Source organism: Ctenocephalides felis, unplaced genomic scaffold, assembly GCF_003426905.1.
Source record: "Ctenocephalides felis isolate EL2017-DRISC unplaced genomic scaffold, ASM342690v1 CF-g0.4_SCAFFOLD_01492, whole genome shotgun sequence".
NCBI classification, from domain to species: domain Eukaryota; kingdom Metazoa; phylum Arthropoda; class Insecta; order Siphonaptera; family Pulicidae; genus Ctenocephalides; species Ctenocephalides felis.
Genome location: NW_020537646.1, coordinates 40,340,690 through 40,360,232, shown reverse-complemented (window position 1 = coordinate 40,360,232; position 19,543 = coordinate 40,340,690). Strand labels below are relative to the sequence as shown.

General features: G+C 27.7%; 1 protein-coding gene across 6 annotated transcripts in view; it reads left to right on the top strand.

Moving 5' to 3' along the window:
* The window catches only part of LOC113369877 (TLD domain-containing protein 2-like), a 31,525-nt gene extending 12,185 nt beyond the window's left edge, over nt 1–19,340 (top strand). Inside the window, exons 9-15 of one of the 6 annotated variants that reach the window (XM_026610477.1) lie at nt 146–281; nt 650–706; nt 1,116–1,196; nt 16,768–16,889; nt 18,435–18,594; nt 18,832–19,001; nt 19,199–19,340. In XM_026610477.1, coding sequence (XP_026466262.1) covers nt 146–281; nt 650–706; nt 1,116–1,196; nt 16,768–16,889; nt 18,435–18,594; nt 18,832–19,001; nt 19,199–19,334 — 862 coding nt within the window. In that variant the 3' untranslated portion in view covers nt 19,335–19,340. Of the gene's footprint in view, nt 1–145; nt 282–649; nt 707–1,115; nt 1,197–6,220; nt 6,528–11,254; nt 11,571–16,767; nt 16,890–18,434; nt 18,595–18,831; nt 19,002–19,198 lie in introns of those variants that run through there. The other 5 variants (XM_026610478.1, XM_026610479.1, XM_026610480.1 and 2 more) reach the window with 5 other exon arrangements.
* The last annotated feature ends 203 nt before the right edge of the window (nt 19,341–19,543 follow it).

Genomic DNA, 19,543 nt, shown 5'->3' with positions numbered 1-19,543 from the left:
CTTGAAATAATGTTATCACAAATTTGAATTAGAAATCGAACAAGTAAAATTTGCCAATTTGATCAAAATATAGCCCATTTTAGTTTTAGTTTAAACGTTTGACTATTATACTACAGAAAATTAAATTATGTCACAAAAATTTCAGGGTGGATGATTTATATCGGTTCCTACACGTATGGGTGCCCCATTTGTACGGTGAGCTTAACGAGGCGGAAATAAGAGAGCGCGGCTATGAACCAATTGACGAGGACACGGACTGGGGTGACGAAGATGCAGCAAAGGTCAGACAAAAATAATTTTTGTATTTTTATAAAGATACTTTGAAATTTATCAATAGTATTTGTCCAATATTTTTGGTCTGCGTTCAGGGCAAAACAGGTGTTAGTTGTGAAAATATTTAAATAGTATTTTGTATGATTAATGAAAATTTAATCATCGTTAGGGCGATAAATAATTACGAGAACCATGAAAATATATGAATCGTTGCTACTCGGTGTTCATATTTGACGACTAAAGAAAAGTTAAACTCAATATAGCGCCTTTAGAGATATTCATAAATCTTAATTAGTAATGCGTTCATATATCTATTACACAAATGTTCTATTATCTTTATTATTAATAAATTGAGTCGTGCCATGTGATTTATTAGGACGGACAATCTGACAATCAGGACGATATCTCGGAATTAACTAGAGAATCTTGGGAGGTAAGCAAAATATAATAAAATAGCTGAATATGTTTTTTATCAAAGTCTTGATCGTCTTTTTTATTCCTTCATCGCACTAGCCATTTTGGTCATTATTATTTTTTTACTAATAATTTCTGTCCAATCATGAGTTTTTGAAAAATTTTTCATCATTGTTTTATTTGAGTTCACGTCTGACCTCTTATTACGTATTATGATTGCCGTCTATGGCTATATGTTCCTGTTCTACCAGTTTACTGTTAACCGCGCTGTAAATATTATTGTGCCATCGTGCATGGCTAAAAATAATTATATATGTTTTTTTAAAATAAATTCTGAATTTCTATATTGTTAAAAACACTCTAAATATGTAACGTGTTTATGTGATTCTTAAAAAAAAGTGTTATAATAATACTTTTCGCAAATTCAGTTGTTAAAGGCGCCATACATAAAGATCTACAATATACTCAAGAGCCAAAATTCCAGTGGCGAACTAGGAGACTCTGCAGAGGTTAGCTATGTTTTAACACGTTGCACGCGGAACGTGGCAAAAAATGCATTTCAAATAAAAATTAAAGATACGAAACTTAGGATAAATATTAAACGTTATCCGCATTCAATGTGTTAGTTCGTGTCTATCCACCGTGTAGAATAAAATGTTTGATGTTTGAATTACATGTTTGCACAACCCTTACACAAACAAAATATACGGATATGCTTAAAATATAAACTTATTCCATGTTTTGTTATTCCTTTTTCTTGGAATACTATTTAAATCACAATCAAGACTTAAATACCGAACAATACTCTACTTATTCTATGCTGTACGTTTGTACAGCATCGTAACAAAACTTCCTTCGAATATAATAATCGCTACATACATACTTACATCATTTTTAAACAATAAAAACAATTAAAGCAAATCCCAAACATATACCCGTAAGCCTGGAATGAGTCAAGTTCCTGTTTGCACTAAATGTTAGAGACTTAGAAAATATTACACCTGTATAGGCTTGTATTTGTATAGTGCGCTGTGAAACAAATGCAATGTAAAAAAAAATAGAGTTTTATTGCACAATTTTAAAATTTTAAGTTTTTATTGAGCGCGTCTGTGAATATTTTTATTGCTTAATGTTTATTATAAAATGTAACTTCCTTTATCTCAATGTGCAATTTCCAATAATCAGTGAAATATAAACTTTGCAAATGCACTAAGATTTGATATAAGTTGAAATTTAGCATTGAAATTTTATTTTCGTTTTTACATTGCATATGTTTTTCAACAAGGTCATGATTAGACAAATGTACATTTTAGTTAATAGAGTAGCTTCTATTACGGATGTTTCTAATTTCATCCAACACAAAGTTAATTTATTACATAACTTATATAATTTGAAAGTGGTAACTTATACATTAATAGATTTTTCAATTAGTGATATGATACATTAATTGATTTTTAAATTTTTGGCATTTTCATATTTTATTTTTCTCTACTTCACAGTTCTATTCTGTTCTAATTCTATCTTCTTTAGAATTTTATCTGTGATGTAATTGAAACATGATTGTTTCTATTTTTCTCAAATTTATCATCTGTCCCTTTTTACCCCATACGAGAGGTAAAAAGGAACAGCCAAATGGCAAACAAATCTAATATTTTATTTTTATAACATCGGTTTTGTTTTATCCGGGCTCTACATTTGTATTACAATTTTTGTAATTTGATTGTATCGTTTGCAAAAATCTGTAACGAGCAAATAAATTTATTATGAGACGTTCTTAGATTTTAAAAATCTTATGCTGGCTGCATAAAATATTTTATTTGTTGATTATAAGAAGAAACTCTATATTTTACGTTGATCACGGGCTGCTCTACAATATATAACATCGTTGTTCTTATTGCTTTTTAATTAAATACCATCCATTTGTGTATAAAAAAATAATTTTCATTCGAACAATTTTTTATTAAACGTTTTAGCAAATTGTATCAATTAGTTTATTACTACTGTGTCAAAACTTCGTGTGATATCAAATGGCGTGTATAAATCTATTAAAAAAACATTACTATCATTATGAAGAAGTATTTTCAAACAAACACGCTATAATGAATTCGTCGTCCTTGGCGATACCCTGTATATCTTGTTATTTGCTCTAAACACTGACAATTGAAAATGATATATTGCAATGCAAATGGTAATTAAAATATAGTCTACCCTTAACAAAATCAAGGAATTTGAAAGGAAAATGAAAGTATAAATATTACATTAACATTTCATGTTAATATTGAAGTTATCAATATAGAGAAATGTATACTACCTTAATAATACAATTGTAAATGCGTTTCTTGAAGTAATTTTTAATAAAATTAATTCGGTAATTAGCTACTAATTGATAATAACTAGAAAAAATTTGAAAAATATACGAGACATTTTTTCCATTGCGCTATATTATCTGGTCAGTCCATTTGTTTCTTCAGAGTGAAATTATGAAATATTTTTTATGTATTATGTGTTATCGATCTACTTCCTATGAAAAAAATAATGAAATGAAAAAGTTTTTTTACAGATGTTTTTCAAATCTAAATAATCAATTTACAACAGCATGTAATTATGTCAATAACATTTTTTTTACTTGCACTTTTGGAAGTGCACGTTATAGGTATTCAAAACAAAAGTCGAATAATTAATTCATTTAGAAAATTTATCACTATTTCTATTTAATTGTTAGAAAAATTTCCTAAATACTTTGATCTGCATAATTTTTATTTTTAAGGTCACATGAAATATTTACATACTATTTTACTTTTTACGAGTAACTTTTTAACAGTCATAAGATGATTTTGCTTGATTGTGCTATACTGTGATTAGATGACATTGTAGTTATGGTTTTTTATTTTCAATATAAAATAATACATAAAAAATTGAACTTTTTGTTAATTACTTTAGAAAAAAAGATTATACTATTAACTTTCCCGTAGGGTAAGTTTTAGTAATCGCAAAAAAATCGAAAATGAAAATTCTTATTTTACTTTACGTTTCAAAGATTTTTGAACATTTTGGCCTACTTTTGAAAAATTGGATGTATGTGTTATGTGTGTGTGTTGCGGATACAATTTTAGTCGACGATTTCGAGAACACTGATCAACCGTTTTGAATATTTCATAAAAACATTCGATTTTTATTTTCAAGTAATTTTTTTCAAAAATTTTGCCTTTTTTGTCAAAGTTTGGTACGGGAAGATTCAGCAATTTGCTGATACCATGCACCACGAGTTTATTTTCCTATTTAAAATATCAATAAAAATAATACGGTTTTAAGTTTAATATTTACAAAGAAGTATACGGGTTGGCGCTATTTATACTATATGCTCTCTGTTATTTGTGTTAAATTCGTTTGAAAAAAAAAAGTTTTATTGTGGCAGTTACAAATATAACACTTATAACAAAATTAACGATATTATTCCCGGCATGAAGTTTTATTTATTTTTGTACACTCAAGCTTTATTTATTAAAGACGTACATATTTTTATTTATTAAAAACTTACATAATTATGTTAATGTTATATTTATACGTAATATTTATAAAAACAAATAAATAGTAATTCGATGTGAACAATTATATAACCTAATAACATATTATTGAAGAACTCTTTGAGGTTTTATAGCATATGAAAAAAATTATATACGTATGTTTTCCGTTCAAATGTATATCAGTATTGTTAACAAATAACACATGGCTACGTTTACATTAAAGTCTTGATTAATAAAAATAAATTATAAAAAAATGGCTACATTTGAAAATATGTTTTTATTACTAACAAAAAGTTTTGAAAGAAAAGTAGTTTTCTAACAAGTAGACAAAATAATTTTCATCATTTGCTAAATGATATATTATTACACAATATACATTAATTACATTAATTAAATAAAACATTACATTTTCAAAAAAAATCGTTCTCAAAATTAAATTGTATTAAGTTCAGCACTGTTAAAATTTTAGATAAATATAGAGCTTAACTATCTAAAAATTTTACAAACCTAATAAAATATATCAGAAGCTTCTTAACAATTTTATAGGAATAATCTAGAATGTTTGCTTTTCTAAATCTATTGTACATTTCTTTACATTTTCATCCTTTTTATTAGGATTGCCCTCTTTCTTGGGGGTCAAATTGTTGTTTACTTTGAGTCATCGGGTTTGCAATTGCATAAATTCTCGGCTTATTCCCGAAAGCTCAGGTATACTTGCATAGACGGAGCGTTGGTGGAAATATTTTAAATATTATTAACAATTAATAACATTTATTTGGAATTTTGTAAGAAATTTATTATTTGAAATTGTTTTGTTGAATTAAATATTAAATACTTTATTATTCAAAATTTTGTGAGTGATATAAATTTGCTATAACGATATATTTGGAAATAATTTCAATTTTGTCAAGTTTGTGGTAGAAAATTTATTTTAATATTTGTTTATTGGCTCAAATTATGAAGTAGGATCATCTGTAATGAATATAGGAATGTCATATATATTAAAAAAAAATTAAAGTGAAAAATTGAAATAAGTGTATTCGAATATTCGCATATATTTGTTGAAAAACGTTCTAACTCAGTCATTATAAATACCACGTTAATGCAGTATACATTATGACGACTTCAAAACTCTCTTCCAAATTAATAATAATAGCTATAATTTACGGCCCAATTCTTCGGTAAAATAAAAATGTTACTGCAACGCTATGTTCGAGTTTATCTTCGTATAAATTAGTAGTGAAAACTGTAAACATGTTTACACATAAAGTTAAACTTCACCTATGTTATCAAGAGCACATTATAAAGATGCATTTATGATAAAACCTATGTGTATGTGTACAGCAAATACATAGCTTTTCGACAGTTTTAACATTTCATATGCAGTTTGGACCATAACATAGCGTTGCCATAACAACGCCATTTCTGTTTTATTGGAGAATTGGCTCTCCAATTGTTTACATGTATGTATATATTATACATATGTATATAAAGGTATATTATACATGTGCTTATATATACATGTATATTAGTATTATTTTTGTATTACGAGCGGAACAAATTGTAATTATGTAAATACGAACACATTACACTTTTTGTGTTAACTTTATTAAATTATGGTAAAAGTTACAAACGTTTCCAGACCGTGGTTTGTCTCATAATGAGTGAGAAATATGTAACTAATAGTATTCAAATTTACATATTACATATTACATAATACGACGTTCAATATTCAATGTTTTTCTCTAATCTGTTTACTTTCGATTTGAGTGTATTTTTCAAAAATTTTCAAAATTTTTCAAATGTTTAATGCTCCCCAGCGCTGTCACTAACTTTATATTATCATCTAGTGTGCGCAACTACTAGGAATGTTCGTTATTTTGTTATCGACGTCTTAGCATTTTAAGTCGAGAACTAGCGATCGCTTTTGCATTCTTAATAATATAATTGTTATGAATATTAATAATAGTGTTATTTTAAATTCAAAGTGCTAGTATCAATCTAGTCTACCGTTCGAATTAAGTGCAAAATATTTTCAAAGTGATTCAGTTTATCTAAAACGATGTTGTGTGCATTAATGGTATTTTTGGTCCATCTAATAATAAACCAAACATAAAACTACGTAAGATGAAACAGATGTGAAAGATCGAAAGTCGGGCATTTGAGTATGCCATGTTATCTTACAATTAGTCGTTTTAGTTTAGTATGAAGTGATCTGAAAGTTTGTAAAAATTAAATACTTAACAGTTTATAATGTCGACTGCGAATAAATCACCATTCACAAGATTCGCCAATTACATCAAGAGCAAAACTAAGGTATTATCTTATTTCCTTGCCAAACTAAATTATCTAGCAGTGATTGAAATAGTTATAATTATTATACTATTTAGATCAACCTGCTTCTCCGCAGTTTTTCAACTCTGAAAAATAATGTTTATCACTGTGTATTATTATTATTGTTTTGATATTATCAAGTATTGCAAGTTTTTTAGACATGTGTTTTTTTTTCTAAATTAGCATAAAATAGGCTTGGCAGTTTTATCGATCTGTACAAAATATTGCATATTTTGAGAAATGTTTTCACAAATGTAACACTTACCAATATTTTTAACTTATTGACCTGCATTATTTCACAATCATAGTTGCTTTTAGTTCATATATCATTTGATTTACGTTTCAATGTTTGTTTTAATATTGATATCGATATTTAATGATTAAATTTATCGCAAAATAAATATTAGCTTCTAGATTTAATTCTGTGAATAATGTAACGTTTTGAAGAACATTTTTGCAATTTTTCATTAATATTTATTACAACTTTTTTATACAATTGATATTATATACATAATGTTATACTATTCTCAATGGATAATGATAATGATAATGATGGTAATGTAACTTGAATTCTTGGTGCTAATTGAATGAATGATAATGTCTAGAAATGAAAATTTTTTTTTCTGCGCTATTGGAATAAAATTTAAATTTTTTCATTAACAAAAATCTTATTAGTTTTTTTAATTTAAAATATACTAATATTGCGACGTCTTTCATTTTACGAATATGTTGAAATTTCACAATTCGTTCATTATTTGGCTCATCCCCTTAAACAAGTTACATCTTTAGAAAAAATATGAAACAGAAAATCGATTATAAAGTTTCAAATGTAATACTCATCATCGTTGTGAAATAGTAAAAGTTCTTCGGATGTTTCTGTCACTATCCATGAAACATTAAAATCAACAATATTCTTCTGGGCGTTTAAATATTACTTTAAGTGTATATTTAATGTAAATTGATTAATTTTTTATTGTATAATTTGATAATTGATCGAATTCACCAAACATTACCGTGAAAATGGATATTACATCTCTTGGTTAATACTATGCAATGTTTGTTCAGCGCGACTATTCAATTTATTGTCTTCGTTATTCAAATAATATTAGGATACATATATTTATTATACATTATTAATATGATTTTCATATTTTCATTATCAATTCAGTCATTGCAAAAACTTAATTTTTAGCCCAATTATATTTCATTTTTTGAAATACTATAGTTCGTAAAATACAGATATTGGATTTGGATACCTACTTTTTTAAAGGCGGTGAAATATTTTTTGAAATGAAAATTTCAAATAGGTTTTTCATTATTAATCGTTTACTTTAGGAATGATCAGAATGCGAATATGAAAATAAGAACTTAATACGATCTATTTTATATGTAATAATTTATTAGTATTTTTCTAGATTGAATAGAGGATGCAAATATTATTTAATGTCAATTGTACTTTAGAGTCTTAATTTGGGTTAATTATTAATTGTAATAGTTGTTATGTTTACTTTTCCTAAGAAGATAATGAATATTTGCTACATATTAAAAAAAAAAAAACGTATGGTAAATTTTCCATGTTATAAACAAGTATTAGATTATTATAATTTATAAATGAATTACAATTTGTATTCATGCGGAGCAAATGTTATGATGGAAATAATTGATGGTATTTTATTGAAATGATTGAAAATTTCGAAACGGATTTTTTTATGAATTTTTGATATTTTTCAGATGTTTCAAATTTGAAAATTTCGAAAATCTGCAGAGTTTTAGAAAATTTTTGCTTTAATTGAATCATTTTGATCGCTGCACACGATAAACAGAAATTATTGTTTTATTAATAGACAAATACAATAGACAAATAAATTTTTATATACTAGTATAATTAGTACGAATTCATAATAAAATCGAAAATTTTAGTCCTCTGATCTACTATTGTAAATATTCGTAGACAAAAAAAGCTTCTAGTATAGGGATACGAAACCTGAATTTCCATCCAAAAATTGAATCTTCTATAGAAAAATTTAAAAAAAAATGTTCTGAACGCATGTAGAGATCGAGTACCTGAAACTTTTTATGAACGCTTTTATAATTTTTCTAAAAATATGAAAGATAATATTGTCCTGAATGCATTTTTAAATCAAACAAAGACTTACATTTTTTTATGAAAGCTCTTATAGAAAATGCTGAGTTTTGAAACTTTTTATGAAAGCTTAAGAGCTTTTTAAGAGAAAATTTTATTTGATTGTCTATAATACGATACTAATTATAACATTTTTTATCGTTCGATAGCTATTTATACTATTTATTATAATAAAACCATTAGTGTATTTAAATAATCTTGATCGATTTCAATGAATAGGAATACTTCTTTCTCTGAATTATCTGCTTGCAATGATTATTTTAGTGACTTCAAAAATGAAAATTCAGGATCTGAAATGAAATCAATATATTCAATGCTTTAAAGCGTTAAAGTTTACAAGCATTTAGAATTTAACTTATGATAATCTTTCAACCTTCGAAAAATCTGTCCATCAGTGACCATCATGCTAATAACTAAATAGTTTTTTAATCAATTCTATTTTATATGTATGCTGATAAAAATTTATTTTATGCGATTTGATGTAATTTTTTCTATCCGGTGAATGTTGATTAACTTTCTGAAAATGAAAATTTTTATATATCTTTACGTTTCAACAGTTTCTGAACATTTTGGCATACATTCAAAAAAAAAATGGATGGTATGTGTGTGCATGTTTTTTGTATACTGAAGGAAATGCATTTATGCATCCCAGACTGGTCTTTTGTCTGGGTATATCGGATTCAATACCGCCTAAAACCTCGGCTTTTCTCTTACTTCAGGATTATCTAGAATCTAGGCATTACTTCGGATCTAGAATGCTATAATTCTCGCTCTGTAATTTATTTAAAAATTATTTCCATTCGTACTTCATCGTGTGTGTATGTGCGGATACAAATTTTCGTCGACGATTTCGAGTGCACAAATCAACCGATTTGAATTGCAAATCGCATTGACATAACAAAAAACTGATTAAAATTGTGAGAAGCCAGGTACAGCGGTTACGGAGATTTAATAAAAAAAAAGTAAAAAAAAACATTTGGCGGTAAAAAATGATCGCATGTAGAGATTTTAATAGGTACAAATTTTGTCAAAATTCTTTTTATAAAAAAAATAACAAGATTCTCAAAAATCTATTTTTTTTTTAATTTTCAAAAAATTGTAAAGCTTTTTTAAAAATTCTCATTTTCGGTACGCGAAGTACCAGCAATTTTCCTGGGCACGATGTCATGCACCAGAAGTCTTTGCTTACACCTGTTGTGATCGTATTGATTTTTTAAACATCAGATCTATTATATTTTAAATCAATCGTATTGAAATGACTAAGCATAACAATAAAATATGTGATCGGAAAAACAATGCTCTCGTATTACGCATTTATATTATAACAACTTCAATAATTAACTTTCCGTAAGGTAAGTTATAGTAATCGTAAAAAAATCGAAAATGAAAATGAATGATTTCTGAATATTTTGACCTTAGAAAAAATGGATGTGTGTGTGTGTTTGTGCGTGTGTGTATGTGTGTTCGGATACAAATTTGAGTCGACGATTTCGGGAACACGGATGAAGCGATTTGAATAATTCAAAAAACATTCGATTCGTGTTGATAAGGAGACGTGCTGATCAGTTGTTGGCGAAGACGAACTGATCAAATTTTCATGAAGGCAGGTCTAACGGTTTCGAGATCTAGATCTAGTGAAAAAAGTAAAAAAAAAAATGCCATCTGGCGGTCAAAAATGATCATTAGACATATGCACATCAATTATCAGATATTTTATAGAGATTTTAACAAAAAGTATAAATTTTGTTTGCATTCCTATGGGTTCCGTACCAATGTTTATCCGTTAGACGGCGGCGCGGCGCTTACGCACTTAGATGATTCGTCTCTATGCAGTTAAAGCAGTACGAATGCTTTGAAAAATAGGTCAGAATTTCCAAAATATTTCAAAATACACTTTTCTTCAAAAAGTCTTTTTTTCAAAAAAAGTAAATTTTTGTCAAAAATTTATAGTTTCTCAAAAATCTTTTCAGAGTAAATTTTTTTTCAAAAATGTTAATCTTTTTTAAAAAAATAATAATTTTTGGTACGGGAAGTTCCAGCAAATTGCCTTAAGGCACGATGCCATGCGCCCCACTAGTTTCGGTTGTTTTAGTCGATAAAGTGCTTGTGTACGTGATACATCTCCCACACCATTCATTTTGAAGTGTCCTACTTTATCGACCGACGCCGACATTACAGCACTTGACGTCCGAATCTTAGTGGCGCTAGTGTCTTCGGAATATTTTGACGTTTCATATTTATTGTTGTCTTGTGACATTCGTATAAAAAATATCTTACTTGGACCGTAAAAAATAATGATTTGGATCAGTCAATTCCAATTCGAATATTGTCGGTTTATAGTAGCTATAAAATAATATTTGTAAATTAAATAGTAATATTGCATTGTAATAATTTAACCTAAATACGAATCTACCATGTGATTACTCTTTATTCAATTCATATCGTGTTTCAATGTTTGTTTTTGCTCTCGTAATTATTTGTGAAAATGGCTTCTAATTTAAAACTAAACCGATCAATTCTGTTGTATATGAAATATTCAAAATATATTGTACATAGTTCGTGACATTGCATATTTTTTTAAATGTACAGCAATAGATTTTTCTAAATATCAGATGTTTCTCACAAGACGTGCTAATCACCAAGAAAGCGCGTCCAGTGTTTGTAACTACTTGTGACATACAACAATTATTTATGTAATAAAATTTGAAGTCAGTGATTTAAACTAAGTTTGGATCAAAATGTATTTGGGTATTTTGATTGCTGGATCGTTCGCATTGTTGTATTATATTATCGTTTATAAAACTAACATTCGTGCCAGGATAATAAATGCGTACCGAAAGCGCGTGACTGATGTGCAGCATGCTTCCGCCGATCAACATGTGGTAAAATTTGCATTTTGTTGTATTATAACAATTATTTATTATTTGCATATCATGTTATTTATCATGAATTTACTAATATATAATATTTTGTTCAAGCGCTTTGTATTTATTTTTAGTGGTTACATTGAAAATTGAAATATCCGGTTGTAATCATAAATATTACCGATCAAATAAACGGTTTTATTGCAGAGTTATATCGATGACACTGAATAAGAAAATTGTCTGTATTGGGTGTACGGCTTATGTTTTTCAATGTACTTTTTAACGCAGAACATGGAGAAAATATATGAGGAGAAAAATAATAAATGATGGCGAAATCTATGACCCAGTAATTCTTTTGCATGCATATTAAAATCTTACAATTTCTGTCGTTACCTGGCCCTCCTCTATCGAAATGACATGAAGGGCGTTCATTAATAACGTGATTAAAAGGCAAGGAAGGTTTAACAAAAAATCACAAAATATTACGTGGAATTAGGAGGGTCTAGTGAGATATTATGTGTAATTATTTATTACCTGAATTTAAAAATAAATACACATTTTTTTATTTTACTATTTTTTCTATCTACTAAAAATACACGTGATGTTTGGTGGGGTGAGGGGGGCTAATTTTAAATTTAACTACGAATTACCAAAGGGGAAGGGAGTCAAAAAATCTTTAAAACTTCTAAGGATTTTTAGACTCCTCAGAACTTCTAAGGATTTTTAGACTCCTCGGAACTTCTAAGGATTTTTAGACTCCTCGGAACTTCTAGGGATTTTTAGACTCCTCGGAGTTATATAAGGATTTTATAAGGATATTTAGACTCCTTAGGGCTTTTTTTTAATTTCATTTTTAATAGCAAAATACAGGATAATTCTATGAGCTATTTGGATTATGTCATTCACTCACACACATACACACACACCTTCAAACGCACATAAATTAATCTGATAGATATTATACTGATAGTTAGAAAATCACTTCAATAAGTGATTCTACTATTCTGTTCATATAAAGATGTGGTAGTTCTAAGGGTCTTCCATATTATCTTTAGGCAGCTTCTTCTTCAGTCTTCTTGAAGTTGGTGTCTCAAGAAGCTGAGTGACTATAGAGTTTGTATGATGCTCTAGTTTATGAAAATGTTTGACACTGTTGATTTGTATAACTCTGTTTATAATTCAATATGAAGATCGTCGTGTAAGATCTTATTGCTAACGAACCACGGAGCATCAGTAATTTGCCTTAATATTTTCGATTGGTCACGTTGCATTAGCACCTTAGAACTTTTAAGGATTTTTTATCCCTCTTCACCTCACCAAACATCACGAAAATATTTAGTACATAAAAATAGTAAAATTTCTTTTTTTTAATATTTGGATTTTTTTTTAAATTCAGATAGAAGAATAATTACACGTGATATCTCAATAGACCCTCCCCTATCCCAAGTAAAATTTTATCTCAAACTTTCTTTTTCTAAGTTAGAAGTGTGGCTAATGGATGGGTCCATGGGAAACGGTATTTTGCAATGCTTTTTTTTCACTTTATTGAGTTTCTTTTTGTAGATTCCAGTAGCAATCCACAAATTCCTTATTGCTTCTGGATAAGCTGCAAACATTTTCGCAGTTTTTTGAAAATATTTTTGCAGGTTGCTGCTGAATTCTACACAAAGAAATTCAGTAAAGATGAAAAAGAGTTGCAGAAATTCGTCACACAGCTATTTAAAAGAAAAGGGTTAGGAAACGATAGAGAATTTTAGGATCATAATCATCATGCTAAAGAATTGCTAGATCGGAGATTTTGTCGTTTTCTTTATTTTTCTCTGTTTTGCAGTTTGACCTCCAATTCTGACTTAAAATTTGTTTTCAGCGTTATAAAGTTTGTTGGACAACATATGTCGCACGCCCAATACAGAGAACTTTTTGCATTTTGTGGACTAGAATTATTCTCCCACAGTTGTTGGTCATTCACATATATATTTTCGACACAAATGGTATTGGTTAGCTCACCTAACATGCAATGTTATGAATTGATAAATGATGTCAATACATTGCATCTTTTTTTATTATCGAAATTGTGTATTAATGCTAGGGTTTGTCGGTTTTTAAAAACCGGTTTATGGAGGAAATTATTGTTATTAGTTATAGTATTCGAAAACGGTTTTTCAGCAGAATAATATTTAAAAAAATTGAAAATAACAAGTGTAGACAAACTATAGTAATTTTCTGGCACAAAGCTAATAGAATTCGTACTCTCATTGTGAGTTTTGTATACATTTATCAAAATGTGATAATAATGTGATTGGGTAGACATACTAGTTGCTATGAAATTACATAAAGCTTTCACCATAATTACAAAAGAACTGTATTGTCGATTTATTTAAGAATTTTGTTCATATGTTTATTATATTTACATCGTTATGGTGGAATTTATTCATTTTAGTTTAATAGCGAATATAGAAATAAAAATACATTACATTTCTAGCATCTCACTACAAACGTTGCAAACTATTAGTGTTTTAGCAGTAGTACTAAATATAGTATAGTAGTACTAAATATATCTGAGTGAGTAGTAAGTGAGTAGAATGGCGTAGAAGAAAATAAATCTATATTTTTATTATATTGCTTAATTATTGTTCGACATATGTATAAATTGCAGACTTGGTATAGCAATGAGAAAATGCAATAAAATTTATTTGAACCAAACTCAGTTCTCTGACCCCTGTTGAGGGGGTATTCTAGTGCCTAAAGATGAATTTAATGCGAATTTTTGTATATTTTTTTTGAAGTTATATTTTGAGAATATTTAAAAAATAATCAAAGTTTTAATTCTAAAAGGTAATGAAGTGGGAGGTCTCAATAAATTGGCATCTAACGCCACCTATGATTTTAATCTTTTGAATAATCTTAAGAAAAAAATATAAACATATTATTAATCTAGCATGATGTAGCTATCCTATGATCTTCAGACAAGTTAAAAACATTGTTTTTTCACACAATAGCAACTGCCTGAAAACAGTTTTTTTTGCAATATTTTTTATTTTTTAATTTTTTTTTTAAAATAGTAAAAATTGGAACTTCATAATGAGCTTAAATCATACTTATAGGTCTATAAAAAAAACTCTGCAAAAATTTCAAGTAAATCGGTCCAGTAATCAGTTTCGAGATAAACTTTAAAAGATTCTAGACCTCCTTAATTTAAATTTTTAATATTGAATGACTACTTTAATATAGAGTAACTACTTTTATAATGCTAAGTCTGATTGGAATCCCCACTTATAAACATGAATGTTGATGTAATACTACTAATATTTTTGTTTCCTTTATACATAAGATACAAATATAAATTACTTGATAACAAATATATATATTTTGGTAATATACCTCTTGTCACATTTTCTTATGAGAAAGAAATGGGCGCGAACTATTCTCTTCTTGGAACTATTCTATCACGCATATTACACTGAACTCACCTGATCTTTTGGATTATTGGGTCTTTTTTCACATTCTACGCAAATGCTAATGTCCAGACAAATACGTGCAAATCAGTAACGAATATACGTTGTTTCTATATTTAGAGAACATATTATTTACGTTTGCTCATTTCGAAAAACATTGCAATTTGATCACCATTGATAGTTGTGTAGTACTCTTTCTTGTATGGTAGTAATCTGTGAAGTGTACACAATAGTGATTATGATTTGATTAATAGCATATTCAAATATAATTATGCAAATAAACAACCACATACATTCTCAACTGGGAAATTATATAAAATTGATATGTGCGGTATATTATTCAATAATAAATATTTATTAAAAATTACGCTTAGTAATTTTAGTAAATTACTACATATTGTGTTCTTGAATAATTGAACTAGTTTAAATACCAGTGTAATTTCCTTTTTGCGTCGTTAATGTGCCTTTGTGACAATTTGATTTTATTGGTTCCACATTAAATATTATTGAAGCGCAAAAGGAACATTTTACGAAATCTCAATATGGTATAATAATGTTGATTAAATGAAATGACTAAACATAATGTCATTGTGAATAGTGTTTAATTTTATTGAACTATGAGCATGTGCGACATATTTAATAGCTTATAAATGGCTATTTAGTTTAAAACACACAACTGAAATCACAACTTATAACGTACACCCACAACATGTGCTAGGTAGTTGTTATTAATGGAGATCTTAGTAAGTGTTTGATATTTTGTCATAAGTAATTTCAAAATTTTGTTTGAACTGCTATTACACATTTTCTTAAATCAATAAATAAACAATAAATTGAAATTGTTTAATACAAATTAAATCAATTTACTTAAAATGTGTTGTTGAAATTACTTACACTTCATTGTAAATCGCAGAAAACAAGCTGTTATAGACGATGCAAAGATTACTTCACATTTATTATGGCAATTTAATTAACACCAAACATTGCTTTTGCTTAAGCATATTCTATTTGTTACGATAATACACATTATATAAAAAGTAAATGAGTAGATTAAATGTTTGAAAATTTGGCAATTTATCAAATAATTATATCCAAATTCTCTTGTCTTCACAATACTCTTCTTTTATATATGGTCAAATAGTCTGAGTCTTTGCATCAGCTTTTCATTTGTTTTATTTTTATTTGCCAAGCCAACAATTCATTCATTTGTTGTTAAAAGTACTTTTCATCAAACAAAATTGTTTTATTTAAAAGAAGGTAAAGGTAAAGTTTGTAAAATGTATTTGATTTGTGTGACACTTGTTTGAAGCGAATTACTAAAGTAACTAGTAAGCTTGAACATATAAGAGCTTTTATTGTTCTACATGAACTGAATGTAGAAAGGCTAATTAATTTGATAAAAATTCGTTGCACTGCTCAACATTAATATGGATTTCTTGATAGTTTATTTTTTATTATAGTCGTTTTTTATATAGATCAATTTTTAATACATTTCATAAAACTTGAAAATAATTTATTCTACTTCATGATAATTCATTCTTCAGTTGTATAAATAATTTTTTCTATGTCTGGAGTGCAAATACGTTGGTCACTGCTAGGAAGTTGAGTTTTATTCATATTTCTTTTACATCGTTATTGAATTGATTAGCCTTCTTCGCTTAGAAAAAAATAGTGGTTGGTAAAAATAAATGAATGTTGATTAGCGATTTATGTTTTTAAAACGACATTAAAATGTATTAATATATATTTTTCTAAATCAGGTATTGTCGATGAGTGACGAGTTACGGCGAGCTTTATATGCGACGCCGAACGTTTCACTGGACGTGGATTTGCCAATACCAGAACTGGTGGGACACACCGAAATTCTTACGGAAGAGCACAGGTAATTAATTGATCTTATCAGAATTAACATTTCATTTTCAATTGGCATTGACAATAAAATAATCACATTGGTTTGCATTTTTGTTTCTACAAACGGTTTTTGTGTTCATGTTTGCGTCTACTAAGAGATGTTTGTAAACCCGACTTTAATAAAATGAAAAAGGTTAATTCTTGCATGACTCTAGCCTACTTTAAAAAAATGCGAATAAGAATAAAGGTCTATTATTATTCTTTGCAAAATATAGTATGTAGGCTTGCACCGAATATTCGTTTACTATTCGGTATTCGGCCGAATGTTCGGCAACAGCATTGTTGGTGTTTTATGATTTTGTTATTGTATATATAATAATTTAAATTAAACTTTTGAACTTTTAAATTTAAACAACTTTTGAAATTATAAATTAACACATGAAGATTTTTTTCTGAATATTCACAACATACTTTATTATTACATGTTTATATTATTTAATATGAATCATTCAATGGTTACACACATATGTTGTATCAATACAATAAAGTCATTTATTATATTCAATCTAACCATTTTCAAATAGAGGTCATCTATTTGGAAGCAAGGTTCTTAATCGCCAAATACAAGTACAAACAATATTTTTGATTATTTTTATTTATTTTATTAAGATTAGCATTCCTGATATATAAGAAATAAATAATATTGAGTATATAAAAAATATGGAATGTTTACGAAAGAAATAAGTGGGAAATACATTTACATACATGTAAAAAATCGATTTTTTCATGATTTTACCATTTATTTTTCTATCACATGTATTCAAGTATTCGGTATTCGGCCGAATAGTATTCGGTCTCTAGAGCATGCCGAATATTCGGTATTCGGCATTTTGCCGAATAAACTATTCGTTGCAAGCCTAATATGTTTATATTGATTTTATCATTAATTAATTAGTATTCAGGTTTAAATTCGTTCCTCTACAAAAAAATTATAAAAAACTAATTCTACTTTAAGTCTGATAATAAAATGGCGTTATACAATTGATAATATTTAACAACATAATAATGATCATGATTAATGATAATATGTTTCAGAATGATAATAGTTTTCTTATTAGTTTTATTTATGTGAATTAAAATAATCAAATTCGTAGTTTATTTATTGCTATTTTACTTAAATGTTTTGGCCTTTTTTAACTTAACACTGCAAAATCTGAAATAAAAAATACTCGTTTAGTTGAGTTTTAAGCTACATTTATAGCTGAACAAATTTCGTTAGTTTTGAAATAATTTGTGAACCATTAGAATGTTTTAATATTTGTGATTTGAGTTTAAATTTTACAAATGTTTAAGAGGCCTGTTAAGTCTCTCGACGATTCTTCTCAAAATGAAATGATATAATCAAAATTTTCGGTGTATAGTTACTGCTTATTTCAGCAATTTGGTTCAAAATTCAATACAACTTGCGATACTTTCTTTTGTTGAATACTATATATTTGATTACCTTATAATCCTGCACAAGAAAATGTCAAGTTGCATCTGTTTTATATAATTAATGTGTATTATTATTGTTTAGAGAGAAATTATGTGGTCACTTACCAGCTCGAGCCGAAGGCTACATGTGGTCTCTAGTGTTCAGCACTTCCCAACATGGATTTTCACTAAATTCTATGTACAGGAAAATGCAACGACTCGAAAGTCCAGTACTAATTGTAATTCAAGATACCGATAATAATGTGAGTATATGGTTGTTTTTAGATTTTGTATTTTATTTTTCATATTTTATTTATAATTGTAAATGAAAACAAAGTCTTAAAGAGAAATTATTAATTATATCATTCATGTTTATATATGGTGCGTGTTTGTATGTATTTCTGTAGCTTATGAGATGAGATGGATTGGATATAAATTAGCTTATCATTAATAAAAAGTCAAATTAGCCAGAAATAATTAGCAATAATATTGAATTTCAGGTATTTGGAGCTTTGACATCTTGCTCTCTCAAAGTGTCCGACCATTTCTATGGCACAGGGGAATCATTACTTTTCAAATTCAATCCTGATTTCCGAGTCTTTCACTGGAGTGGGGAAAATTTGTATTTTATTAAGGGAAATAATGAAAGTATTGCTATTGGTGCTGGAGAGTAAGTTGTATTCAATTACATAATAATATTAATTTTTTTATACATTCTTGGATATTGCCAATATTAAAAATTAATTATATCAATCAGTCGCAGTTAAGATGATTTAATATTATTAACATTTTGTTTCTACTTATTTATCATAGCTATTTTTCTATATGTTTAATATAATACTAAATATGTTGTTAAACAAATTACAGTGGCAAATTTGGGCTTTGGCTTGATGGAGACTTATATCAAGGGCGTTCACAGCGCTGTAGTACATATGCAAATGAACCACTTGCCCCTCAAGAGGATTTTGTGGTCAAAACACTTGAGTGCTGGGCATTCCTGTAATAAACTAAATATTTTGTATAGCACCCCTAAGGCCTTTTGTTAAACCTCTAATCAAAATTCTTGACCACACACTATTAGAAGCCAAACTACTGCGAAAACAAACTTATCTTAACTGCATATGGATAACAAAAATTATATTCTCAAAAGTAGCTGATTGTGAAATATGAAAAATTCAAGTGCAAAACAAATTAATATTTTAGTATGATTAT